We start from the raw sequence: 27,887 nt of genomic DNA, 5'->3' as shown, positions 1-27,887 counted from the left end.
GTGACAGGGTCTCACTCTTTCACCCAGCCTGAAGTGCAGTGGCATCATCATAGCTCACTGCAACCTCAAACCCTTGGGCTCAAGTGATCTTCCTGTCTCAGTCTCCTGAGTCACTGGGAATACAGGTGTGCACCACCATGCCTGGGTAATTTTTTTCTATTTTTAGTAGAGACAGGGTCTGGCTCTTGCTCAGGCTGGTCTCGAACTTCTGACCTCAAGCGATCCTCCCGCCTCAGCCTCCCAGAGTGCTAGGATTACAGGCATGAGCCTGTCCACATAACCCTATTAAGTTAGCACGAACCCTGAGGTCTCCCCTGTGAACTGGGGAGGAGTATTTGGACCCTTCCAGGCCAGGGCGGAAGAGCACCCAGAGACCTCCCAGGAGGCAGGGAGGGAGCTCCCACCTTCTTGGAGAATAGGAAGGGCTGCACGTTTGCCCAGCACTCTGAGAGGTGATACTGAGCACCTGGGGAGCATAGATCAGAATTAAGCTGATGCTTTTGGCCTCCAAGAGGGTTTCTCCCTCCCAGATGGGGAACACCCATTGCTGACAGCAAAGAATCTCTGGACCAAGAAACACTTAGACTGCAAACCTCCCAGGTGTTGGGCCCACATCCTGCATCGCCTTTGTGCCCCACGATACCACACATGGAGTGAGGCAGCCAGATTCCGGGAATGGCAAAGATGGGAAGGGTTCTGGGCCATCTAGTGTCCAATCCTTACATTACAGGTGGCCCTAAGCAGGGAGAGGAACTTTCCCAGCAGGTTGGAACTAGAAGCTAGGTCCACCGACTCCTGGCTGGTGCTCAGCCCCAGACCAGCAGGTGTCCAGTAAGCATTAAGGAACCGAATGTTAGCAGAGAGTGTGGGAGCAGCTCCACACGTGGAAGTGTGCTGAGATGGTGAGCCCGGGCTTGGAAGGTGCTCCTTCACTGTTAGCAGAAGGAATGAAAAAATGAACGGTTTCCCACACCAAAGGTCTTCCTTTGACAGTCGCCCAGCTCACATGTACTCCTGAGCTGCTGCGACTTGGCAGAAGGCAGACAGCTGTAAGCAGAGTTCTCTTTCGAAAAGAAACAGCAAGTATATGAAACTGTCTCGGTAAAAACTTTTAAAGAGTAGATAACCATTAAAATAGTTATAAAGGTGATACAGCAACATGGAAAATTCCTTGTGATGGCCAATGAAGGAATAAAGTAATAATGCAATAGAGTCTATGCCATGAGTACAACTGTGTAGAAATTATGCTGGTACAGGAGGGGGACAGGGGAGGGGGCTGTTCACAGTGGCCCACTTCCCCATGAGACAGCCGCATATGAAGCCCATACAGAGGCTATCTCATTCACCCCCTATAACCCTATAATCCTATGAGGTAGGAACTACTGGAGACCTTGAACTCTGGGATGCCTAATTTCAGAACCTACACTCTTAACCACTGATCTGAATCTGGGGCAGGAACGTGAATTTTGGCTTTTTCCTTTCCTTTATTGTTACCTGAGTATTTAAAGGCAAGAAAGAAAGAAAGAAGAAAGAGAGAAAGAGAGAAAGAGAGAAAGAGAGAGAAGAGAAGGAGAGGAGGGGAGGGGAGGGGAGGGGAGGGGAGGGGAGGGGAGGGGAGGGGAGGGGAGGGGAGGGGAGGGGAGGGGAGGGGAGGGGAGGGGAGGGGAGGGGAGGGGAGGGGAGGGGAGGAGAGGAGAGGAGAGGAGAGGAGAGGAGAGGAGAGGAGAGGAGAGGAGAGGAGAGGAGAGGAGAGGAGAGGAGAGGAGAGGAGAGGAGAGGAGAGGAGAGGAGAGGAGAGGAGAGGAGAGGAGAGGAGAGGAAAGAAAGAAAATACCCCCAATGATTACTAATTGGTCTGGAAAGAAACACCAAACTCACCTAGAACATGAGTTTACGTTCCGGAAAAGAAAACATCTAAAACCCTTCGCCGCGTGGTGGCGCTAAAGGACGCGCTACCGGTCTCTGGAACAGCTGCCGGGGAAGCCCCGCGACGTGGCCTGCTTCTCGACCTGGCGTTTCTGAGACTGCAGTTCCCGGGGTCTGCACAGAGACCGTGCACCCCCATCAGCCGCCTCTCCAGTGCCTGCCACCCGCAGCTGACACGCACGTCCCCCGGGTGCCCCTGGAGCCCTCCTCCAGCCTGTGAGCCAGAGACGTTCCCATCTGTGCCCCCATAACCCCAGACAGCAGCCTGGCTCACCCGCTCCTTGTCCCCTGCTGCAGGATTGAAACTCACTCAGGAGCAAGGCCCAGAGAGATGCCTACAGGCTCACAGGGACTGCTGATGGGGGCTCCTCTCTCCTTTGGTTTTTTATTTATGACTTGAATAGGCTTCCCGTGGACTAGCCAGGCAGGTCTAAGTCAGCAGTTCCCACATTGTTTTCTAGGGAAAAGGAATTTTGAAAGCCAAGGGAAAGGTTTGCATCCCATCTCCCCTGCTAGATGGGCATGGTCTGAGCAGGTGATCCAGCCCAGCTACTCAACTCAATTAAATCTGAACTAAAATGTCATGAACCCCTCCTCCCAAGGCCCCAGGTGCTGTGACATTGTAAGAGTTGGCCTGTGCTAATACACAGAATATAACTGTTAAACTGAGACAGAATAGGGACAGGACTCAGGCCCCTCACTCTTGACCACGGAATTCAATATAACCAAACCCAGCTATTCACAGAGGGCTGAGACAAATAGTTTTCTAAGAGCCAGAATTCAACCCATACTCATGTTAGAAACGGGCTAAACTGTCTTGTGAATAACGTTTTTTGAGACCATTGAAGCAAAACACTGACACGAGCTGATAAGACATCTGGCTACAAAGACACCAGACCTATCCAAATCTAACCACCTCGAGCCAGAATAGGCCCCCATACTGACCTTACCCCGATTTTTTCCTCATTATAATCTCATTTTAATGCTAAAAATCACGCTCAGGGATAGAGATTTAACATGCTGAGACATGCAACGCATAAAAAGGCATGTAACAGAACTACATAGATGCAAGAAATCCCCACCTCTGCATGCTTACACGGCACCCTTTCCCCACCTAACCCCCTTTAAAACTCTCCTGAACTCCTCTGGGAGAGCTAGACTAAGGACTTTTTCCTTGGTGCTGTCTCCCTTGTACTTGAGATAAGCCCCAATAAAGCCTTGCCTGGGACTCCAGTTTGGCCTCTTGTTAATTTCCATGGCATAGAGAGCCCAAGCGCTGCACTGGTAACAAAACAACCATGGCACCAGCCGCACAGGAAAGAAACTTGCACCCAAAACTCAGCCCCTGAGCGGCTTGGAATCCTGGCCAAGAGTTGTGGCAGGCTGCCTAGAAGTCCCGCCAGCCTGAAATGAGAGCTCTGTACTGCCGCCGTATGACACGGTTTAATGAGAATCAGACCGAGCCCAGCTATTAGCAGATGGCATCGGGGCGGATGCCCCCGGCCCAGCCCCCAGTGTCTTCCCCGTCCCGTGGTGGGATGGACTTCCTCATCTGCATGCACAGCACTTCGTCGATGTAGATGGTGTTCTCTTTGATGTGGATCTCCTCCTGCAGGGCCAGCTGTCGGCGGTGCAGCCCTTTCAGCTCTATCTGAGCTTGGGCTAAGGTGTCCTTTAATCTAAGAGAAGAAACAAACAGAAGGGAATGATTTCTCTCTCTGCATTGTACTTTCAGGGGGAAAAAATGCATCCAGGTGTTCAGTGCGGAAGCCAGATGGATATCTGCTCTTCCCCTCCCTCTCTCCTCTTTCAGACGGAGATTTCCAATTGGTGGCCACAGGCCAGACTCATGACACAGACACCTGTATGAAATGCCAACACTTAAAACTGCAGATTTCACCTAAACTTCTGGATTCGGGCTTCTTAAGAAACATTTCAACATTGGGATCCATCTCCTGTGTGGCAACAGTTGTGGCTGGAGCCAGTGGAGACTGCCCTCTAGGCGGGAATTCCTCAAACGTGATAGAGCAGGCGCCACACCCGTGGTCACTGCCTGGCCCCCGCCTGAGATCCAGGTTGGGATGGAGCCTGGGGCCCCTCTGCTCGCTGGCCGCTAGCCTACCTTGCAGTGTTGTGGGTGATCTCTTGAACCTCCTTGATCAGCCTATACTGTGCGACATCGCGACACAGCTCCACGTTAGGCCGGCATGTCCTGTGCTCCAGGCGTGTTTGGGCCACCTTGTGAGGCCCTTCTTGGTCAAGGATGGCTTTTTCAAGAGCTGCGATGTTTTTCTCCTGGGAAGCAATCTCTTCCATGACCTTACAAAAAAAATTAAAGTAGGTGAGACCAGGTTGTGCGCCTCAAAACTCAACAGCAGACGGCACATCTGTTCATGGCCACGGAAGTCAGGAAGAGGGAGCCTCGGATTTCTACTTAGGCAGGACCCCGGAATGAGTCTGATCTCTCTTCCCTGAAGCAGTGACTGCTAGTGGGTAAGGTGACTGCCCAACCTTAGAACCTCACAGATGGAAGAAACAGGACTGTCCATGGTTGCCTCATCTCCTGTGCCAAGGAGAATGTCCCCGGCAAAGGCTTGGCCAGCATGGGGGTCTCACTGCCTGTGTCCCCATCACTCCCACCCGCCAGCTCCAGTTCTGTCCGCTGCAAGCCTTAAGAAAGAGTGTGAGCAGTTCAGTCTGAGTTTGGTTGGTATTTTTGAGAGTGGCTCTGTGTACAGAAAATACTACTTATAAGTTACTTGGGGTTTTTTAAAATAATATTTAACTAGTTAAAAAAATAATTTCTTCCTAAAGCTTTTCTTTTCTTTTTTTTTTTAACTTTGTGCCATGGAAATTTCCAAACATACACAAAAGTAGATAGAATAATGAGTATCATGTTCCCATCGTCAGTTGAAGCAATAAGCAACATATGCCAAATCTTGTCCCCATCCCCGCCTATCAGTGTGGTTATTTTAAAGTAAGTCCCAGGTATTACATCATTTCAGTCTTAAATACTTGAGTATGTATTTTTAAAATATAAGGATTCTTTTTTTTTCTTTTGATATAACCACAGTACTTTTTATCACACTAAAGAGAGAGAGAGATTGATCTCTTAATATCATCTAATATTTAGTATTCAGATTTTCCCATTGTACCATAATTTTTTGTAAGAGTTGGTTCATTCCAATTAGAGCTCAAACAAGGTCCACATATTGCATTTGGTTTTCTTAAGCTTTCTTCTAACACTTTTTAAGCTTTTCTTAAGTTTAGTTCACAGATATACTATTTTTTAATTTAGCAAATATTAACAATCACTTTAAACTGATTTTGACTAATAGTTGCTCTCACTTCAAACTTAGTTAAAATCCTTTGAATGTTTATTTAAAGCAGCATATATAAATTTGACATATAGCTTTATTAAAAGACTTGTATTATCTTAACAAATAAGGCCTTTTGGAGTCCTTCAATAAATCTCATCAATTTAGCAAATTAAACTAAAAAAAGATGACTTAAATTATTTTAAGTCATTCTTATGCTGTCTCCAAACTTAAAGTTTCATCTTAAAATCATAAGGCTAGTATTGGGCAGGTGGGAGGGGGGAGGGGGGTGGGTATATACATACATAATGAGTGAGATGTGCACCATCTGGGGGATGGTCATGATGGAGACTCAGACTTTTGGGGGGAGGGGGGGAAATGGGCATTTATTGAAACCTTAAAATCTGTACCCCCATAATATGCCGAAATAAAAAAAAATCATAAGGCTAAATCAATTATTTCATTATATATTTTAAAGGATAACTTTTAAAAAACAGGCCAAATTATCTCAAATTTTACAAACACTTTAAATATCCAAAATACAAAGGTTCTTTAAAACAAAACTACTGCTACAGGTCAGATCAGGAATCAGCAAACTATGGCCTATGAGCCAAATTCAATCTGCCACTTGATTTTTGTGAAATAAGAATTTTTTGAGTAATAGATTTTATTTTTTGGAGTAGTTTTAGGTTTAGGAGCAGTTTTTTTTTTTTTTCAAAGAAAAACTGAGCAGGAAGTACAGAGTTCCCCTATACCCTCTCTCCCCCTCACATAGTTTCTCCTGTTATTAGCATGTTGCATTAGTGTGGCGCATTTGTTATAGTTGATGAGCTAATGCTGATACATTATTATTATTAACGAAAGTCTATTGTTTACATTAGGGTTCACTCTCACTCTTTGTGTTGCACGTTCTATGGGTTTTGACAAATGTGTAATTACATGTATCCATCATTACTATATCCTACAGAATAGGTTTCACTTCCCTAAAAATCCCCTGGGGTCTCCCTACTCATACCTCCTTCCCTCTTCCACCCACCCAAACCCCTGACAACCACTGATCTTTTTAGTCTCCATAATTTTACCTTTTCCAGAATGTCATATAGTTGGAATCATGATTCGTATCATACAGTATGAATTTCAGATTGGCTTCTTTTACTTAGCAATGTGCATGTCAAGTCCTTCTATGTCCTTTCATGGCTTGATAGCTCATTCCTTTCGAATGCCAAATAATATCCAGTTTCCAGATATACCACAGTTTATCCATTCACCTCTCTTGGTTGCTTCCAAGTTTGGGCAATTACTAAGAAAGCTGCTATAAACATCCATATGCAGGTTTTTGTGTAGACATAAGTTTTTTACTCATTTGGGCAAATATCAAGGAATGAGATTGCTGAATCCTAAAAGCATGTTCAGTTTTGTAAGAAACTGCCAAACTGTCTTCCAAAGTGGCTGTGCCATTTTGCATTCTCACCAGCAATGAATCAGAGTCCCTGCTACTCCACATCCTTGCCAGCATTTGGAGTTGTCAGTGTTTTGGATTTTCTGCAGGTGTGTGCAGGAGTATCCCACTGTTGTTTCTTAATTTGCAGTTCCCGAATGATACATGTTGTTGAGCATCTTTTTATATGCTTAACTGCCATGTGTATAACTTCATTGGTGAGGTGTCTGTTTAGATCTTTTGCCTGTGTTTTAATATTGTTTAAAGAGTTTGTTTGTTTGTTTGTTTGTTTGTTTTCATATTGTTTAAAGAGTTCTTTGTATATTTTGGATAACATTCCTTTATCAGTTAAGTATTTTGCAAATTTTTTTCTCAGTCTGTGGCTTGTCTTTTCACTCTTAAAAGAATGGCTTTTACATTTTTAAATGATTGAAACAAATCAAAAGCAGAATATTTCATGCCATGTGAAAATTACATAGAATTCAATTTTAGTGTCCATAAATAAAGTTGTATTGGAACACAGCCATGCTCATTCATTTATTTATAACTGCTTCTGAACTACCACAGCAGAATTAAGTCATTGCGACAGACTGCATATGATGATCTCATTCCTTTGTACTATTGCCCAGAGAACTACAAATCACAGTGACACAGTTGTAACTTGACAGTTATTTATCTGCGTATCACCATACAGTGACATCTTACTTTATTGCTTTATTACTAGTGTGTCTTTGTCCATCCCTGCTGCTATAACAAACTACCTGAGATTGGGTAATTTATAAAGAACATAAATTTCTCTCTCACAGTTCTGGAGGCTTGGAAGTCCAAGATCAAGACATCAGCAGATTTAGTGTCTGGTGAGGCTGCTCTCTGCTTTCAGATGGTGTCTTGCTGCTGAGTCCTCACGTGATGGAAGGTAGATGGGCAAAAGGGCCTAGCTAGTTTCATTAAGCCCTTTTATAAGGTGATAATCCCATTAATGAAGGCAAAGCCTTCATACCCTAATCACCTCCTAAAGACTCCACCTCTTAATACTGTTGCATTGGGGATTCAGTTTCAACATGAATTTTGGAGGGGACACAAACATTCAAACCATAGCACATTTCACATTCACCATGTTAAAACAAGTGGGCCTTGTGTGTTGCACTTTTAAGGCCCAGTGGAGAACAGGTTTGGTTAATCAACTGGGCGTCAAACCATTGTGTTTATCATGCGGTAACACTATAGCTGTGCTCAAAGAATACCGTAAACATGAACATAACCAGACTAAGCACTCATCACATTATTCTCAGTGCACAGGAAAGCAATGATCAGAAAAAGCAGAAAATTTAAAACAGTATCTCATTACTGCAGAATTTCTTCACAAAAAATGAAAATGAGACTGCAACCAAAGTAAGGTTCCAAGTGGCTCATTTGTTAGCCAAGCAAGGAAAGCCATTTACTGATAGTGAGTTAATTCAATCATGTTTGATTGTAGCAGCTGAGGAAGTGTGTCCAGAGAATATAAACTTGTTTAAGACCATTAGTCTTTTTGCAGAAAGAGTGGCTCAAGGAGTTAAGGACATAGGGAGTAGCATCAATAATTAATTTAAAAAACAAGGCAAGGCCAAGTGCTGTGGCTCATGCCTGTAATTCTAGCACTTTGGGAGGCCTAGGTGGGAGAATACCTGAGGCTAGGAGTCTGAGACCAGACCGAGCAACATAACAAGACCCCATCTCTACAAAAAATGGAAAAAATTAGCCCAGTGTGGTATCATGTGCCTATAGTCCCAGCTACTCAGAAGGATCACTTGAGCCCAGGAGTTTGAGGCTGCAGTGAGCTATGATGACACTATTGCACTTTAGCCTGGGCAACAGAGCAAGACCCTCTCTTAAAAAAAATGGCAAATGATTTTGAATGGTTCCCCTTTGCTCTTAAATGAGTTGACAAGTGTTCTGATACTGTTCAGTTGTTTATTCAAGAAGTCATTGCTGAGTTTGAAGTGATTAAAGAATCAGCCTCTGTGAATGATCTCCATGAAATAACTATTTTCTAAAAGCTGAGAAAATACTCATTTAGCACAACCTGAAGTGGAATCTACTGAGAAGTGTCACAGCTGATGGTGGTATAAATATATATTGAACAGGAAAAGGCATAGGTAAACAAATTTACAGTAATTTATTTAAAGCTTATGGTTGATTATTCATTACATTATTCATCAAATGGTACTTTGCAGAAAATATTGGGATCTATCATGTGTTATTGAACCAATATCATCACAATGAACTTCATTAGCTCTCGTGGACTTGACCATCATTGGTGCTGTGAATTTTTGTCAGGAATAGACACTGAATATCCCAACTTGCCCTACAGCAATTCAATGGTTTAGAAGTGGCAAAATTTTCTTGTGGTTTATTTTAGCTCAGAGCCAAGATAAAAATTTTGCTGAATAAGAACTACCTTAAACCAAATACTGAATGGCTTTGGAAATTAGCTTTTGCTGCAGACTTAATAATATTTTGCAATGAATCCAACATAAAATTACAAGGCAAGACAGCACATCTATGCAAAGCTTATATTGCAGTAAAGTCATTTCAACAACTAATGTGATTTTAATTACACATAACGTCAAGCTGCTTTATATACTTCCCGTGCTGTCAAAAGTCAAAACAAGCAGCAAGACCTTCATTCCCACACAAATTGGCGACGGATGCATCCAAATTCCAGCAGTGGTTTTGGACCTCAAAGCAAAGGCAATTTCCAAATTTCAAAATCCACATAAATATGCAATTGAAGAGTTTCTATCTAACTTTGAGCTGGAAGTGATTAATCTGAAATGTTATGATATTGGCTAAAAGGCAAATATCAGGAGAAAAATCTAACAGAAATATATAAATGCCTTCCAAGCAATGAATATGTTCAATTAAATTCATATGCTCATAGGTTGTTATGATTATTTGGTAGTACATATCTGAATACAAAGACATTTTCAAAGATGAAATGCTTAAAATCTCATTATGATCAACATTAACAGCTGAACACATGCAATAGATTTTGTAGGAAACACTAACTTGGAACCCCTAACTTGGAACTAAGCAAGATGGTATCCTCCCACAAAAAGAATTCCCTTTTCATTAGTAGACCTGGATTCCAAAAAATTATACTCGATTATTATTATGAGTTTTGTCAATGAAGAATCTGTGGAAAATTTTTCTACCTAATTATGTAAATATCTACAAAACAGCCTTGATTTTGTCTCTTGGCCCACAAAGCCTAAAATATTTGCTATCTGAGTCTGTATAGAAAGTTTGCTGACCCCTGGGTTAGATTATCTTAAACATTCCTACACTTAATTCTAAACCTTCCTGAGCTTAAAAATATGCTTTTTCCAGTAAGGAAACAATTAGGTCATCATAAACAAAATGGAGGTTACCCTATCATTTAATTTGGAGATTGTGTTCTCAGCTTGCTAAGTCTTTTCATGACCAGGGAGGCTTCTGGCCAGGTGATATAACTAGGTAGCCTGTTTTCTCAATTGGATCTTGAAATTTTTGGCTTCTAAGCAATCTACATGATTTCTCCTGTTAACTCCTAAGGCCTTTGAACTTGATGAAATCCTGCTTTTTTTCCATATACTTTCTCTTTTAGACTACACACTTCTGAATATTGAAATGATTGCAGATTAAGTTTTGATTATCATTCATGGTTCCGTCAAATGTGTGGCCACCATCTCTAAGTCTGCCTCACTCTCATGAACCTTCTCATACCCTCCCCATAGTTGAGGAAAGACCCGGTTCCCCTGAAGCTGCACTAACACAGCAGCCAATGGCCACATGTTGCCACTGAGCATGTGAAATGTGCCTTGTCCTCCCAGAGAGGCTCAGAGAGCTTGAGGGGTCTGTTTGACTCACCCGGGTAGCTATCACAGGACTGGAATTTAAGGCTGCATCTCTTCAGTCTAAATGCAGCACTGTGCCACTTGACTCTAGTACCCAGGGTTCCTGAGCTTAGCCTTGAGGGGTGTTCACATGTGCTCAGGATCCGGGGGTCCTGGGTGGTGAGTTGTATACTACAACTGGCTCGGGAGGGCTCTGATTGTTAAATATTCAGGAACTGTGTCAGCCCGTTGTTAAACAGGTCACTTGAGATCAACCCTGGTGGGTGTATTTATACTACAGAAATCTGCAGATTTTACAAATCAGGGCCATTCCTCTCACTGCCACCATAACCGGGAGGGAGAACCACCCAGAGCCCCAGAGCTGCAACTGAGTTCGGAAACACTGGTTACATTTAGTCATGGAACTTCAGAGTCCCAAAGGATGTGTGAGATCATGTCTGAGCCCATGTCTGAGACCATGTAATCCATCTCCATATTTCACATAAGGAGGAGCTGAGGACCCGAGTGGGGAGACAGCTGGGCACACAGCTGCAGCCAAACCCTGAGCCTCCCGTCCCCTGCCTCAGGACTCTGTCCTCTGCACCTCTGTTCTCTGTAGTAGTGAGTGACAAATAGAGGCCCAGAGTGGGACAAGCTCTCATTCCAGTTCCCCAAACCCCAAATCCTGCCATTAAGATAGAGAGATGTGAGTGACCTTTACTCATGAATGAACCCAATATCACAAGCCCAAAAGTCTAGTGGCCCGGCCCAGGGACTGTTCTCATTTTCTACGGCGAAGCCTCCGGGGTCTACTCTTCCATGCTCTCCCCAGGGACCTCACCTTGGCTAGATGAGCTGCCAGCTTGTCCCTGACATCCTTGACCACCTTCAGCCCGTTCTTGAACGCCGTGTCCACCACATCACACTGCTTGCGCAGGTCGTTGGCTGTCTGGGACAGGATTCGGTCCACCAGAGACTTCAGCATCAGGGAGTTGTTCCGCTGCTTGTCAGCCTTCTCCACGTTGGCGTTGGAGAAGTCCAACCATTCATCCAGACTCACAGAGCTGAAACAGACCCCTCGCGTTCATTCACGGCATTTGGGGGCTAGGGAAGGGGGCTTGCGGAGGGAGACAAGCTCCTGGAAAACGCAATGGAAGCTAGCTAGGCCTACCTCCCCCATCAGAAGCACCTAGAATGCTTCCCCATCTCCAGGTAGAGTGAACAGTGGTCTGTCAAGGGCAATATTAATAGCTGTCACTTTGGGTAACCTCCCTGCTCTGTGCCAGGCACTGGGCTGGCACCGTTACAGGCATTATCTCATTTAATCCTCATGACAAGGAAAACTGAGCTCAGAAAAACAAAGTAACTTGGTCTAGATTACAAAGCTAAGGACAATTTAAGCATCAAAATAAATAATAACAACAGATTACAACATACACCATGAGTCCATACAGATATAAATAAATAAATGAATAAATCACTAGCTTGAAGAAGAACTGCTTTACGTAAAAACATCGATGAACCTCAAAATAATGTTAATTATAAGAAACTGAAAACACACATAAAACATACAGTGTATGATGCTATTTAACAAGAAGCAGGCAAAACAAACCTATTAGAAGTCAGGAAAGTGGTTACCTTCAGAGAGTGGGAGTATTGATACTGATCAGAAGGGGACGGGATGGGGACTTCTGTGGGGTGGTGGTGATCTTTCCTTTCTTGGCCTGTTTGGTGGTGACATGAGGATTTGGTTCACTCTGTGATTAGAGGCAGCCTCTGGGATGGCCACAGTGATCCCTGCCTCCTGGTCCTCGGGCCTTTGTGTAATCCCCTCACCTTGAGTGAACTTGGGTGAACTTACTGGCTCACTTCTCACAAACAGAAGAATGAGATGGCACTTCGGGGATTAAGGTGTAAGAAAGACTGTGGCTTCTGTCTTGGGTTCTCCCTCCCTCTTTCCCTCTCCCTCTCTCTCTCTCTCTTTCATTTTCTCTAGGATCACTCGCTATGGGAAAAGCCAGCTGCTCTGTCATGAGACTGACCCATGGGGAGGCTCACGTGGCAAGGAACCGAGGCCCGCCATCACCCGCAAGTCAGCCTGGAAGTGGACCCCACCCCAGTCGAGCCTCCACGTGGACGGCAGCCCCAGCCGCTGGCTCCACAACAACCTCGGGAGACACCGAGCCCGAGACACCTGGCTAAGCAGCACCTGGCCCCTGACCTACAGAAACTGTGAGATAATAAGTGTTTATTTTTTTAGGCCGCTAAGTTTGGGGGTCATTTGTTATACAGCAAAAGACAACTAACAAAGCTAATTCTTGAACTGTATGCCTATTATTTGTACACTTTCCTATATGTATGTTTTATTTCAAAAATTAGAAAGAGTTAGGCTGTGATAAAATGCTAACTGGAAAATGCAGGTCAGATGTTACAGAGAAAGTACATAGTATAATCCCATTGTTGTAAACTAAACAAAGTCAACTTGTGTGTGTGAGTTACATACATACGTTTGTATGAACATACAGGTAACACTGGTTATATCTCAGGGGGTGTAAAAATGGAAAGGGGGGAAATTATTAACTTGCCCCTTATACACTTTCAGATCCTTTTACTTGTTAAAAACATGAACAAATAAAAGAATAAATGTTAAATGTTCAAAGGTTTTATATCAGACTTTCTTAAAGTGGGGCCTAACCTGGAGGACCCTGGAGCTGCTGGGCCCTGTGTCAGGGTGGCCAGACTCAGCACCTGCCTCTGCCCCCAGCCTGCCCCTGCCCAGCTCCCAGCGGCTGCAAGGACGAGGTTCCTTACTTAGGTCCTGCCTGTCTAAGAAACACCGCGACACCACCAGCAGGGAGGAGGACTGTAAGGCCCACTCACTTTGGTTCGATTCTCAAAACGTTCTCTGAATATCGGATGTCTGGGGAGTTGTTGTTGAGCGAGAAGCAGATATCATCGATAGTCAAGGCCACAAACTTGTCCTTCAAATCCTTTTCAAGATTGTACTTGGCAGAGCGGTTCAGCCTAAAGGAAGAAAGGTAAACTGGGTTTCTCCCTCTAGAATGCCCAGGTGGCACCTATGGGTTCTTGGGAGACCCTGAAAACAGAGCTGAAGCTAGTATGGTACAGGATGGTGGCACTTTGTCCCTCCCTACCCCGTTTCCCATCACCCCTCCCCCCACACACACATGCACACCCCTCCCCCCCACACACACACACCATGCTTGGTGACAAGTCAGCATAACCAAACCTATACTTCGAGATCCTCCCACCCCTTGCACTATGACATTTCCCAAGGTCACCACTGTGGCATGCTGTACGTGAGGGGTCAGCCCTGGCAGCAGTGGGCTCCCACCTCCTCCAGTTTATAATCAGGGTGAAATCCAGCCCCAGCCCCAGCCCCGACTGGAAGGCCACTGCCATGTCTGAGGACTGTGACCCATTCTCAGCCTGAGTGTTGGGGCCACAGAGTGTCTGTGAGAGTGTTAAACCCCAGTCTTTCTGTGCCCTGGAGCCTGGACTTTGCTGCCTCTGCTCAGAATCCCAGCGGGGACTTGGAGGGCAGGCCGAGCGCCACACCTGATCTGCTCGTCAGCCTCCTCCAAGGTGCGAGCCAGCAGCGCCATCACGCCCCGGATGATCTCGGCCTCCTTCGTCAGCTCCTGGTCCACTTCATCGTACACCAGGTCGATCCCGACACGCTTCTCCCTGGCCGGGGAAAGGCAGCAGTCAGCCGACACATGCAGGAAGGCCACTCGGGTTTGGCTAACGTCTGGACATTGAAACTGCCTGGAAAACTGATTCTAGTATCTCCCGATCTGTCTGACGATGCAGTGGGTGACGGATATTAGTTGGTGTCTATGTGACTTCAAAATATCCAAACATAACGAAGAAAAACAGATTGGTGACTCATCACCCAGTCTGAAAAATGCCAAATGACATTTTTCTCCTTATTTGACCATTAGTTCTGAAGTCTATTTCTTTTCACTTATTCATTGGAAACACTGCCTTTCGACTTAGAATTTCAAAGGCGTATGTGTTCTTCCTTGATCCTAGTCCTACTTTTAGACAAGGAATTGAATCCCCAGAAAGAGGTTTTATTATAATAATAATAGTAATAATAATGACACCAATATTATTATATAATATTATCTCCACCCCTGAGCACTTACTCTGTGACAGGCACTGTGCAGGGCTTTTTATATAAATATTCTTACTTAACCCTTTTAATACAAATAAGGAAATTGAGAGACTAAGTAACTTACCCAGTGACATAGAACTGGGTATTACATTTGCTTTTAACCACGATACTATACGACTTCCAAAACTGACCCTACTGCCTGATATTTTGTTCTTTCCTACCCTGCATGCCAGTGCTTGGGAGGAAGGCTCTCCCACTCACCAGCTGTGTGGATTTGGGCATGTTATATAACTTATCTGCGCCTTGATTTCTGTTTTTGTGAAATCGGGATAATTATTAATACTTCATAGGATTGTGGCAAGGTACAAATGAGATATACAAGCATACAGTACAGTACATGGCACATAGTACATGCTCAATAAATTCAGCAACCTCTACGTTATAATCATCTGTAGGCTTAGACTTGAGCCCACTGGGTGTTGGCCTCCTCGACCAGCTGCTAATAACCCTTTGCCTCACACCCCTAAAGCTGGCCAGGGAGACTGCTGGTTACCACAGAGGGTCTTGGCTAAGCTTATAATGGGAATAAGGCTTTCCAGGAATACAGAGGCATGGTGCGTTTGGGAAACTTCCAGCAGCTCAGCACACCTAAGCGCCTCCCACTACTGGGGATGAGATATGGACCTGGAGAGGTCATGGGTGTCCCATCATGATGAACCCTGTTTGCTAAGCTAAGAAGCTTGAACTTTATCTTAAAGCTGTTGGGGTTGTAATTAAAGGATTTAAGCATGGAGAATCTGAAAAAAAAATCTGTATTTGGAAAAGTTCATTCAACAGCCAGTGTGGAAGGTGCACTGGGTTGGAGGAGGCTATGCTGGCAGCAAGGAGACCTGTTAGGGTGCTGCAGCTAGGACTGCAATAGGGAACAGGTCTGGAAACCAGCATCACCCCAGAATAGAGACGGTCATCCTACTCATTGGATTTATAGGAGGGAAATAATAACAAAAAGGTATGTTCATATAGTGCTGTCTGTATTGGAAAGTGCTTCTGTCTATCAGAGCAGAATTATTATCCCCAGGAGCTATAGTATCTGTTCTCACCATCTTCCTTGGCAATAGAACACCTGATTTTTTTTTTTTAGCTGAGTACTTGGCTGCACCAAATAAAGACAACCATTTCTCAGCTTCTATTGGTGTGGCATGTGATTAAGTTCTGGTCAGTGGGATGCAAGCAGAAAGGGTGAATGCCAAACCCCACTTATTACTACTTGCTGGAATGTAGACGTAATGGCTGGAGCTCCAATCATCTTAAACCACAAGGTAACCTTGGGAGTGACAGCCATATGCAGTGGAGCAACAGGATAGAAAAGCCCAGAACCCTAAAACTGTGTCCCACCATGCCAACCCTAAATGGACTATCTCAATGTGAGAGAGAAAGAAAACTACATTAAGTTTAATGTTATTTTGCAGGTTTCTGATATGCGCAGCAAAACCTAGTCCTAATGTTAGTCTTTATGTTGAGTCAGTCAAGGGCAGAGTTTGGACATGAACCAAGTCCAGTGCTCCTTCTGCTGCCCAGCACCCTGGGCACGCCAGGATAACTTCAGGCTCGTTTGCCACGTTCCAACCCACCATCTCACACAGCCAGCTTTTCCTACCCAACATCTCATTTCTCGCAACAGAGGATTCATTCGGGGAACCTTCCCTCCTACCTGTAAGCCAGGCACCTCTCAGTGATGTGCAAGGGGTCTTTAAAGCTCTCCAGGGCCTTTTCCAATCTGGTCTTATATGTGAGTAGATCCTCGGTCTCATACACAAGCTGCTCAAGTTTGTCATCTAACTCCTTCTTCCAGAATCTGACTTCCTCAAGTCTCTGCTCTGAAGCACACAGACAAGTTATGCCAGGATTAATCTACTCCCAATGTAGCCCTGCTTTTGATTAGAAACTTGAGGACTGGTGTAAAACTATGGGAGATATGTTCTGTTCCTCTCAGAGCTGTGCTACTTCGGGGCATCTTTTCATCTTTTTAAATGTTTATTAACAAGAAGGAAGGAAAGAAGATATATTTCTTCTTACATTCAACATCAAATTTATCATTCTACACTCACTGATTCTAATTCTTCGATGCCCAGCTGTTTTTAATAACTTTTAATTTTATTAAAGATATAGATGTATGTTGTTTGAAATGTCAAATAAATTACAAAGTATTGCAATTCTCTGACCCATTCTTACCCACCCCCACCTTCTGGGTGCAACCACCCTAAATACTTGTATTACATCTTATGGCATTTGGTTATGCTGCTACTTATTCATTATCAGTTTTGATATTATCTATGGATTTCCGATGATGAAAGATAATGATTTGTTCTTAACCAACTCACATAACATACTCTGTTCCTTCCATCTCCCAATATAGTTATATCACCATTTTGTTAGTAATAAATAAACTTATTGTTTATTTATATTTTATAAATATGTAAATGTTATTTACACCTGAGCCATATAGTACACTGTGATAAACTTCTTACACAATTTTCTGTCTTTTGGAGGGGTTAATAATTGCATTTCTGTTTCACTTTCTTTTTTAATAATCATTAAAGCAAATTTATTAAACATTACAAGTAGAAGACAGCTGATTACAGTAGGAAAAGTATATAATACATAATGAATTCAGAATGAGTTGTTCAGCATTTGAATCTTAAAGTCATAATGTACTGGTTGTATAACTGTCAGTTTCCTCTTCTGTAAAATGACTCATTTATTTATTCAGTCATTCATTTAAAATAAATTTTATTGTGTACAGTTGAGGTTCACAACATGATGTTATGGGAGAGTAAAATGGTTACTATCGTGATTGCTTTGCTTTCTCTACATTACTAAGTTTGCCCCCAACTTTATGACACAACTATGTATATCCACTCAATACATTCCAACCCACTGAGTAATCTATCGATTTTGTTTCTCTCCTAGAGCAACTCTGTCCTCCTGCCCCAGTCTGTATGGGCTGCTCCCTAGTTTGCTGCATGGCTGTCATCCCATGACTTTGCTTCCAGGCATCCCCTCCACCCTTCTCACAGGTTGCAGTCCTACTTCCTGGATTGCATTTCTTCCTCTTCCTTGATTTACTTCTTCAATGTGCTCAAGTACATCCTTCAGGAACTTCCTAAGAAATGGGTGCATATGCAGTAAAATTTTTGAAAACTTTCAAGACTGAAAATGCCTTTATTCTACCCTCACCATTTGCTTATATTTGACTGTGTGCTGAGTTAATAGGTTTTACATTTTTCTCTTTTAGAGTTTTGATGGCATTGTTCCATTTCGTTTTAGTTGCCAGAGTTTCTGTTGAGAAGTTTAATGCCATTCTGATTCCTGATTCTTTGTGTGTAACCTGTTTTTCCTGCTCTGAAAACTATTAGCAATTTCCCTATTTTCCTAGTGTTCTGAAATTTAACACCGGTGTCAACCTTATTTAATGATTGTGCCAGACACCGGATATGCACTTTTAGTCTAAAAACTTAGATCATTTGGTTCTAGGGAATTTTCTTGTATTGTTTCACAGATGATTTCTACATTTTCTCTGCACTTTTTCTGGAACTCCTATTAGTTACTGAGCCTCCCTGACTGATCTTCTAATTTTCTTATTTTTTCTCTTCTGTTATCTATTTCTTTGTCTCCTCCTCCTCCTTCTTTCTAGAGATTCTTTTTTTTTTTTTTTTTAAGCCGTTCACTCGTGGGGACTTTCTAGAGATTCTTCAACTTTCTCTTTCAACACTTCTTTTGATTTTTAAGATTTTTCTGTTCTCATATTTTTAATTTCCAAGGATTCCTGTTTTCCAAATGTTTTCTTTTTAAGGGCTCCTCTGCTTGTTCCATGGATGCGATATCATCTCTAAATTCTCTAAGGGTCTGATAGTGCACTTTTTCTTTTGCTCTATGCACTGTTTCCTGAGTTTGTGTGTTTGATTATTTTTCTGTTTTGGTGTCCGCCATGTTAGAGACTTTCCCCAAACATTTGGTGATCCTCATCTGATTTAAGAATAAGATGTTAAAATGCTACCTGGGAGCTCTGTCTGCAGGGACAGTGTTTGTCAGCCAGAGGCATCATTGTACAGAGTGATCAGGCAGGGCCCAGGCAACTTACTGGTGAATCCGCAAATGTTGATATCTATAGATCTTTCCTTTTGGACCAGTTAATTTCTCCATGGAGAAATCTTCTAATCTCCTGTCTGAGGGTAGAACCCTGCCTACTAGTGTCCTGGGAAGGAACCAACTGGAAGAATTACTATACATTAAGTAGATTGTCATTGAATCCTTTAACCTTTAACCTTCTGCTCAGATGAGAGAGAGCTAGAATGGAAAGGGACCTCTTTATAAAGACTTTCAACGAATCATGTTTCTGGTTCTATCTTTAACCTCCGGCTTTAGAAGTAACTGGATGCATCCCATTTTGAACACCGCAAGGTTTCTGCAGAATGAATCAGCTAGCTTCTTGCTGTTTTCTACCCATCTTGACTTTCTGCAATCCCTAGTATGTTACCACTTGTTCTTTTGCTTGCTAAAATCTTGTTTTCATCATTTGTTTACTGTTGCTTCTTCCCCAACATACTCTCACTCTCTCACTCTCTCTCTCTTTCTTCCCCTGCCACCCCATCCTTGAGGCACAGCTTTCACTAATCCCTTGCTGCTATTTTGTTGGAATTCTAAAAAGGAGAGAAGACAAATGCATGTGTTTGATCCACCATGGAAACTGAAGCCTCCCCACTCACACTTTGTAAATGATTTCCACTCCCACCTTGCATCCTCCACTATCCTACTAGATTTGTTAATGTCAAAAGTCACCACTAATCCCGAAGTCACCAGTCCAAATTCATTTTTGTTCAGCTCTCAGCCTCCTTTACATGTGACAACCATTGGTACAATAGAAAACATCCTCCCCCATAAAACCCTTATCTTTTGTATTTCATGACCCTCGTCTCGTCTTTTTGTTCTTCTACCTGAACTTTTATTCCCCAGCTCTTTTCTTGATCCTCTTCATCCTATGAACTCTTTTCTTCTCTTCCAATACATTCGGTGGGTAATCTAATCTATACATCTCGTTCCTATTATATTTTTATGTGTTGACTCCCACCTTTCTATCTCAACCTCTTAAATTCTAACTGGCTACCTACTGAACTGAGCCTTCCAAATTCAACGTCTTCCTCAGGCTTGGTCCAGACCCATCTCTCATCTCTGTCATGCTTTTCCCCCTCATGAACTCTACACATCAACTTGGACCTCTACTCAATCCCCCTGAATGTCACATTCATCCTGCCTTTATTATTTTGTCCAAGCTACTTCCTTGGCTTCTGTTGTTAAAATTTATCTATAAATCCAGCATACTTATTATTGAGCACCTCTTCTCTTCATCTTTATGGCCAATGTCTTAGTCCAGGCTAACAACTTGCAATAATTTTAGTTACCTGTCTTTTTACTTATGTTTTGTCTCTCTTGATACTAGAATGTGTGTCTGTCTTCTTCAGCTTTACACTCTGAAGCATCTAGCACAGTGTTGGACCAATTTGATGGATGGATGGATAGATGAATGAATGAACCCTAGTCCCAATAAACAGGATAAGGTACTACAGAAGCAGACGCAAGTTTTGAGGGAAAGCAAGGAGTTCATCTTGGGATATATTTATTTTGAAGTGCCTGAAGGAATCTAGGTGGAAATACATAGCAAGTACTTCTCTATTTCCATTAAAAGTTCTCATGAGAAGTTAGAGCTGAAGATTTCTACTTGCAAAACAATAGCACAAAGAGGACAGTGATAAAATTTCTAATGAGGTCATCAAGAGAGAAAGTATAGAAGGAAGAGAAGAAAAAGCCAAGAGGGCCAAGAACAAAACACCAGGGAACACCAAGAAGGGCTGAATGGGAAAAAGAAGCATCAACACGGAGAAGGGGAGGAAATAGCCAGAGAGAAAGGAAGCGAACCAGGAGGAATTTAGGCCATAGAATTCCAAAAGCATCCAATATTGTAGAGAAGGTCAAGTTGGATGAAGGCTAAGTGGATTGGGAAGTTGGGAAGTCATTGGATAAGACCAGTTGGAAGGAATTTGCCCCCTCCTCCAATCTGGCAGTGCTTTATTGATGCCACTCACGGGATGGATCACACCACACCCCAGGTATCTGTGTACCTGACTCATCTCTACTTTCAGACGGCAGGTTTCCCAAGGGCAGGCACCCGTCTGATAAGTCTATATCAACAGCACTAGCACAGGAACTTGCTACAAGTTATGTTTAACTTTTTATCAAAATATCGTAAACCTATAGACAATACACATATCATAAAATTCAGTGATTTTTCATAGTGAACGCACCCATGTAACCAATACCCAACTCAAGAAGTCGAACATTCCCAGCAGCCTAGAAGGTCTCTCATGACCCATTCCAGTTCCTCTCCTTCCACACATCAATGCTGACTTCTTACATTATAAATGAAGTTTTCCTTTTTTCTGTTTCACTTTATTTAAATGGAATAAAATGGCATATAGTCACTCAGCATCTTAGTAAGTTTGTAAGATTCATCTGTAGAGTTGCATGTAGCTATAGATCAGTCATTCTCTTTGCTGTATAATACAACACTATTTATCCATTCTACTGTTGATGTGGGTGGTTTCTAATTTGGGGCTATTACAAATGGCATTCCTTTGGACATTGCACCATGTGTCTTTGGTAAACATATATATGAATTCCTTCTGGGTGTATACCTAAAAGTGGAATAGCTAGGTAGAAGGCTATGCATATCTTCAACTATACTAAATACTGCCAAAGCTTTTCAAAGTGCTTGTACCAATTTATACTTCCACCAGCAGGGTATCAGAGTTCCAGTTGCTCTCTCCAACTCTTGGCTTTTTTTTTTTTCTGTTTTTTCCCCCTTACTTCTTGTTCTCCTCCTCCTTCTTCTTTTTCATTTTAGCCATTCTAGTGGGTAATGGCATCTCAACTCTGATTTTAATTTATATGTTCCTGATGACTAATGAAATCAGAACATCTTCATATGTTCATCAACTATCTGAATTTCTTCTCTTGTAAGGTGTGTCTGTCAAGTGTTTGCTCATTTTTTATTGAGTTATCTGACTTTTTCTTTTTTATTCTTAAAACTTCTTTATATATTCTGGATATGAATCCTTTATCAGATATATATATATTGTGAATATTTTCTCCCACTCTGTGGATTGCTTTTTCAGCCTTTTAATGGGGTCTTTTTGATAGACAAAAGTTCTTCATTTTAATATAGTTCAATTTATTATTTTTTTCTTTTATGCTTTGTTCTTTTGGGTCCTGCTTAAAAATAAGAAATCTTTGCCTTCTCCAAGTCATAAAAATCTTCTCCTCTAAAAGCTGTACTGTTTTACATTTCCCCTTTAGATATGCACTCCACCTAAATCTGATTTTTTTTATATATGATATGAGATAGGGTTTGGATACAATTTTTTCCATAGGAATGTCCAATTAGCCAATTTATCAGAAAGGCTATCCTTTTCCCATTACATTGTAGTATTGCTCTTGTCATAAATCAGACAAATGTATATGTATGGGTTCGCTTCTGGACCCCATTATGTTCCGTTGGTCAATTTGTCTTCCTCACTTAACTTAGCTGACTTAATTACCATAGCTTTAGCATAGGTCTTAGAATCTCTAAGATTCTGTGAAAGTCTGTGAAAATCTGTGAAAGTCTTCCAACTATGTTCTTCAAAAGAGTCATGCATAGTCTTGACCCTTTGCATTTCCATATGAATTTTAGAAGCAGTTTGCCAATTTCCCCAGAAAACATGCTAGGTGTTTCATTAGCATTGTATTGAACTATACATTAATTGGGGGGGAATTGACAGTTTTTTTCCTCCATTAACTAATATATCCTTGCATTTATGTAGAACTTTTTTTAACTTCTTGCAATAACGGTTTGTAGTTTTCAGTGTAGAACTCTTGCACATCTTTTGTTAGATTTATACCTAGGTATTTAATGTTTTTAATGCCATTATAAATGGCTAATTTTTAAAATGATTCAATAAATCAATGAAGTTAAGGTACAGACCTTGAAAACGTTTGCCCCGTGCCTACTGAAATACAAGTGTTGTGAAACACAAGTGTTGTGAAAAATGAATGGTGCATCCTCATTTTTAATATCTACCTATTTGCACCGTTATTTAGAACAGGCCTATGTATAGGCTGGTAAGGATCAACCATCAGGAGAGCCTAACATCTAACATCGCTGGCCTGAATGAAGCTCTGGTTTATTGGTGGTCAAAATACTAGCAGACCAGATTTTATCCCTTGATGTGTTTATTCAGCTGGCCCAGTTTATTTTAAAAGTGGATAGATTCCAGCTTTCCAGATTTTCTTGAAAAAAAATCAGACAATCAGGCAACACTGGGCCCATATTTTCTCTTGGAAAAAACGGTTGAAATTGAGTAGCAGCTGTCTGCTTTGATGGGGCACATGTTCTCCAGGTCTCCAAAGCTCCCATCACTCTCTATTGTCTTGTATCTAAGCCTGATGTTACCTCCTTGGCCCTGATAGACAGTTGAGCTTGTGGTTTCTGCTTTATCACTGTTTGGTGTTTGAGAGATGTTGTTTGTTTGGTTTGGTTTATGTTTATTTTTGTTTTTGCTTATTTAAGGGCACCATCCTTTAAATGCTGTTTTTAAGTATGAGGTTGTCAAGAGAATAATAACTCTTCCTTTAAGACCCAGCTCAAATGTTCCTCTCTAGGAAAACTTTCCCAATTCTCCTGTGCCTACCCCACCCCTGCCTTTGTTTCTCTTACCCCAGCACCTATCTGTGTATGCAGTTGTCCCTTGGTATTTTGCAGGAGATTAGTTCCAGGGTCCCCTTTGTATCAAAATCTGCAAATGCTCAAGTCCCTTATATAAAATGGCTTAATATTTGCATATAATCTATACTTATCCTCCTGTATACTTTAAATCATCTCTAGATTACTTATAATACCTAATACAATATAAATGTTACATAAATAATTGTCATACTATATTTTTTACTTGTATTATTTTGCAGGGGTTTCCCCCAAATATTTTCAATCTGTGGTTGGTCAAATCTGTGGATATGTAGGACCGACTGCATTCTGATTATTAATTTTTATATCTATTTCCTCTTTAAGCCAGAAGCCCCTATAATGCAGACTCTGATCATTCCCTGGAATATTCCCAGTGCATAGTCCATAAATGCTCTTAGATGCTCTATAAATGTGTATCAAATCAAAGAATTAATGAATGATGGATGGCTGAAAATCAGACTAGGTATGTCTATCTTGGCAGTGAACTTAAACATAGAACCTGGAAAACACACATGGATTTTCAGTAATATTTTGAGAATAATACATTGTCACGCCTGAACATGACACTATAGCTAAACCTCAGCAGCCTCATCCAAACATGCTCACAAACATTCCAAGCACATTGCCTTACCTAGTTTCTTGTTCACATCACTTTGAGATTTTCTTGTGGTCTTTTCAATTTCATCCACAAGCCTCTGGCTTTCTGCCACCAGGCGTTCAGATTGGGACCTCTGGGCGTCTGCTCTGTGGTACTGGCTCTTGTTAGCAATCTGCCATTCCAACGGCAGGAACTTGGATGGAGATTGTAGTAGTTTAGCCATTTGAGGTTTCCAAAGTCCTGATCAAATGCAGACTTTTTTTAGATTAAGTGAAAGCAGTTTGTCCTTTTTTCATGTCAATTTTTATTAATGTGATATACATACCAAAAAGCGTATAAATCATAATCTGTACACAAAATGAACACATCTGTGTAGCCAGCACCCATATCACAAAACAAACATTACCAGCATCTCAAACCTCTTCCCAGTCACTAGTCTCCACTTCAAGCCCTACAGGGTAATCACTATCTTGACTTTTAACACTACAAATTAGTTTTGCTGTTTTTGAACTTAAAATACATGAAACTATCCAGCATGTATTCTTTTGTATCTGATATACTTCGCTCAACATTGTAAGATTCACCCATATTGTTCATATATTTGTAGTTTGTTCATTTCTCATTGCTGTATAGTGCGCCTTATATAAATACACCAAAATTTAGCTGTCTTTGCTAACATTTATTAGTATTTGGGTTGTTTCCACTTTAGGGCTATAATGCGAATACTATGACTATTCTCACACATGTCTTTTGGTAAAAACATGTATGCACTCTTATGATTCATTAGAATTGTTAGGTCATAAAGGTGAACAGCTGAACCCAGACATGTTTTCTTAAAACAAATGAACAAATGTGACATGTGTAAATTGACAACTGAGTATTGAGCCTATTCAACATATAAAGGAATCTAAAAACTTCCCAGGACTAAAAGAACAGAAAGAACACATGTAGCTGGCACGGGCAGGCAGCAACAGAAAGACTAAAGTTTACGCCCTTCATCTGCACACATCTTTGAACGACTTCCAGAACTGCATTCCTCATATGGGTTATCCCTACCCAAAAATCTGCGCCCCTGCCCTTAGGGGCCTCTGGATCTCTGAAGCCTTCACACACGCAAGGATAGAGGCAGCGGCAGAGCGTGACTGCACGGAGCTCCTCAGCCCACCCAGTGCCCCATTTCTTCCTAGTCCCGTCCCTCCTACAGACTCTCTCATGTTTGTCCAAGGATGAGTCCCAAAATGTAACCCCAGAGAGGTGAGGACCTAAATTAGAGCTGATCCCAACCGGCAGAAAGCTGTGGGTAGGGCCAAGGGCTGCGGCTATGAGTCAGTGGGGTAGGGCCAGGGTTTACTTACCTCAGCGCCTCAAAGAAGTCTACACAAGCTCGGGATGGGAGCCTCCTTACCCCAACTGGGAGCTCCCGGCTCCCGCAGGACTGTGAGGTAAACAGAGCGGTCTCCGTGGCAACCGGTGACGCGTCGCCGGGGCAAAGGGGGCGGGTTCCGGCGCTAGCAGCGTTGCCCAAGTCTCCGCGCAGGCGCGAATCTGCGGATCCATGCGCCAGAGATACAGCGATGTGGCGCGGAAGGGTAAGAAACGCCGGGAGACGCGAGGCCGGGGCGCGCTTGGCGTGAGCGCAGCTGCAGGTCTAGGATCCCAGGGGAGTGCGCTGCAGGCCGTGGCCGGGCCGGCCCTCGACGGACAGCCCGGAGCTGGGAGTCAGGACACGGACGTCAAGTCCTCCCACTCTGGCCTCAGTTTCTCTGTCTATAAAATGCGCGGCTTGGAACTTTCAAACGAATACCGTGCTTGGAATGTGCTCTTTATGGTTGTAGTCTGGTAAAGCACCAGTATGTATGGAGTAAAGAAATTACACGGGGGGACGGGGAGGTAAATACGAATTGGAAAAATTGAATTGAGTCCTCGTCTACATAGTCCGAAACACAGAAAATAGGTATCCAAATCTCCCGCCCATATGGTACACACGCTCACGTTCCTCTTTACACAAGCCAATCGAAGGCAAGCTTTCCTACGAGAGCAACCAATCAAAGGAGGTCCCACCTCGTTTCCCGCCCCCCACGTATCGCGAGTCTTTGCGGGCCCCCGGAGAATTTCGAGGCGTTATGAATATTAAACATGGCCAGGGGGAGGCGGGGGGCTCTTTTGCATATTCATATTTTCCACCCCTCGGAGGAGAGCTGGTTAAGGAGAGGCGTTGGCCGGCCCCGCCCCGGAAGAGGCTCAGCTCCTGGTTCCCGGTTGGTGTTCCCCGCGCGGGGTCCGGGTTTCCCACCGTGAGCTGACGAGCCCCGAGTTCCCGGCCGCGTCCCAGCCTTCGCACTGCCTCACAAAGGCAATCCCGGCCCCTGTCCGCCCGCGCTTGGCGGGCCCGCAAAGGAGGATGTCTGGTCCCCACCAGCGCGGGCGGCGGGAGCGCTGGGTGGGCAGAACGCAGTGGGGGTTCGGGGGAGATGCGCGCTGGCCAGGCGTCGTCTCACATTGGGCGGAAAGAAGGCGGCGTGCTGGGTCTGTGGAAGCCGCATTCCTGATGGAGCCAGCCAACACTGCGTAGCCACCTCTGCGGTTTCCTCAGGAAATTTTGGAGAGCCAGACCGGGAGGTTGCTCTCCAGTGCGCAGAAGGGGGAGTTTCTTGGAACGGTTGGAAACATGGTAGAAAAGGCAAAAGTACATTCAATTTGCTATATATATACACACACACAAATATGTATAATGGTCATAGGTCACCATTGTATTTTGCATCAGTATACAAATTTACTCCTCTCCCCACCTCCACTGGGTGGAAGGGAATGGAAAAACACGAGCCCCTCTCCCAACAACTGACCCTGGGACTTTGGTCTCTCGCCATGCCTCCTCTGATGGCATTCTGCCCTTTGAAAGGCCTGTACTTGCATAGCGTTGCATTTCTTGATGTGCTTTTAAAAAAACAAAAACATCTCCTCCAGCTATTTCGCTATTCATTACGGAGTTTAAGTGTAATTGCAAGTAACTGAAAATATGTTTAAAAGAAAAATCTTATTTTGCATATACAACATATACAGGCCAGCAAAGGGGCCAGTAGGGGGGGAATGTGGAACTTATTATCAGTAATTTACTCAGAGTATATCTGGCACCAGTATATGGGTGGGAAATAATGAAATTTCAAGCAGATATCCAGCACAAGGCTTATAATTTACTAAATAAATGAACATACAGCCAAAGCTTTTATTCAAAGTAAAAATAATCAAAGTATATTTCAGTTTTAACTGATTTTGAGATTTTTGTTGTTTGAAATAAAGTTATATTACCAAACTTCTGCCGTTCTACACCAACTTCTTGATTTTTGACATAGCCTTGCATCACCTGTAAAATTATTTTGATGTTTTCCTTCAAATGCACTCATATTACACATAGGCATATTTATTTTTAAAGGAGACCTTACACCACTACCATAAATGGAAAACTAGTATCACCTGTGAGAGAGCAGCCATAAAAATAAAGTGAAACAAAACAATATAAAATTTAATGTTGATTGAAAACAATGAGATAAATGTAATGATAAATCTAACCTATCTTATTTTATGTATTTATTTATTTTTAAGAGACAGGATCTTGCCCTGTTGCCCAGGCTGGAGTACAATGGCATGATCACAGCTCGCTGCAGCCTGCAATTCCTGAGCTCAAGTGACCCTCCTGCCTCAGCCTCCCAAGTAACTGGGACTATAGACACACACTACCACACTTGGCTAATTTTTTAATTTTTTGTGGAGACAGGA

At 42.8% G+C, this 27,887-nt stretch overlaps 1 protein-coding gene across 1 annotated transcript; it reads right to left on the bottom strand.

The window, feature by feature from the left end:
* Positions 1 to 3,350: 3,350 nt before the first annotated feature.
* TEKT1 (tektin 1) lies at positions 3,351 to 26,198 on the bottom strand. The gene is made up of 8 exons (XM_012779180.2): positions 25,469 to 26,198; positions 24,147 to 24,353; positions 16,391 to 16,556; positions 14,118 to 14,246; positions 13,419 to 13,562; positions 11,380 to 11,602; positions 4,049 to 4,245; positions 3,351 to 3,605 (listed from the first exon to the last, which is right to left on the bottom strand). Exons 2-8 carry the CDS (start codon positions 24,334 to 24,336, stop codon positions 3,398 to 3,400), a joined length of 1,257 nt encoding a protein of 418 aa, XP_012634634.2. The 5' UTR covers positions 24,337 to 24,353; positions 25,469 to 26,198; the 3' UTR covers positions 3,351 to 3,397.
* Positions 26,199 to 27,887: the final 1,689 nt, after the last annotated feature.

This window comes from Microcebus murinus, chromosome 18 (assembly GCF_040939455.1).
Source record: "Microcebus murinus isolate Inina chromosome 18, M.murinus_Inina_mat1.0, whole genome shotgun sequence".
Lineage (NCBI taxonomy): Eukaryota > Metazoa > Chordata > Mammalia > Primates > Cheirogaleidae > Microcebus > Microcebus murinus.
This window is presented reverse-complemented; position numbering and strand designations above follow the sequence as displayed.

What these genes read in the sequence shown, in the direction of transcription:
- TEKT1 (XM_012779180.2), bottom strand. Translation starts at nt 24,336, where the DNA reads ATGGCTAAACTACTACAATCTCCATCCAAGTTCCTGCCGTTGGAATGG. An exon ending in GAGGCTGACGAGCAGATCAG is followed by an intron (nt 13,563 to 14,117) that starts GTGTGGCGCTCG and finishes TTCTTCCTTTAG; the next exon opens with GCTGAACCGCTCTGCCAAGT. An exon ending in ATCACCCACAACACTGCAAG is followed by an intron (nt 3,606 to 4,048) that starts GTAGGCTAGCGG and finishes TTCTTCTCTTAG; the next exon opens with ATTAAAGGACACCTTAGCCC.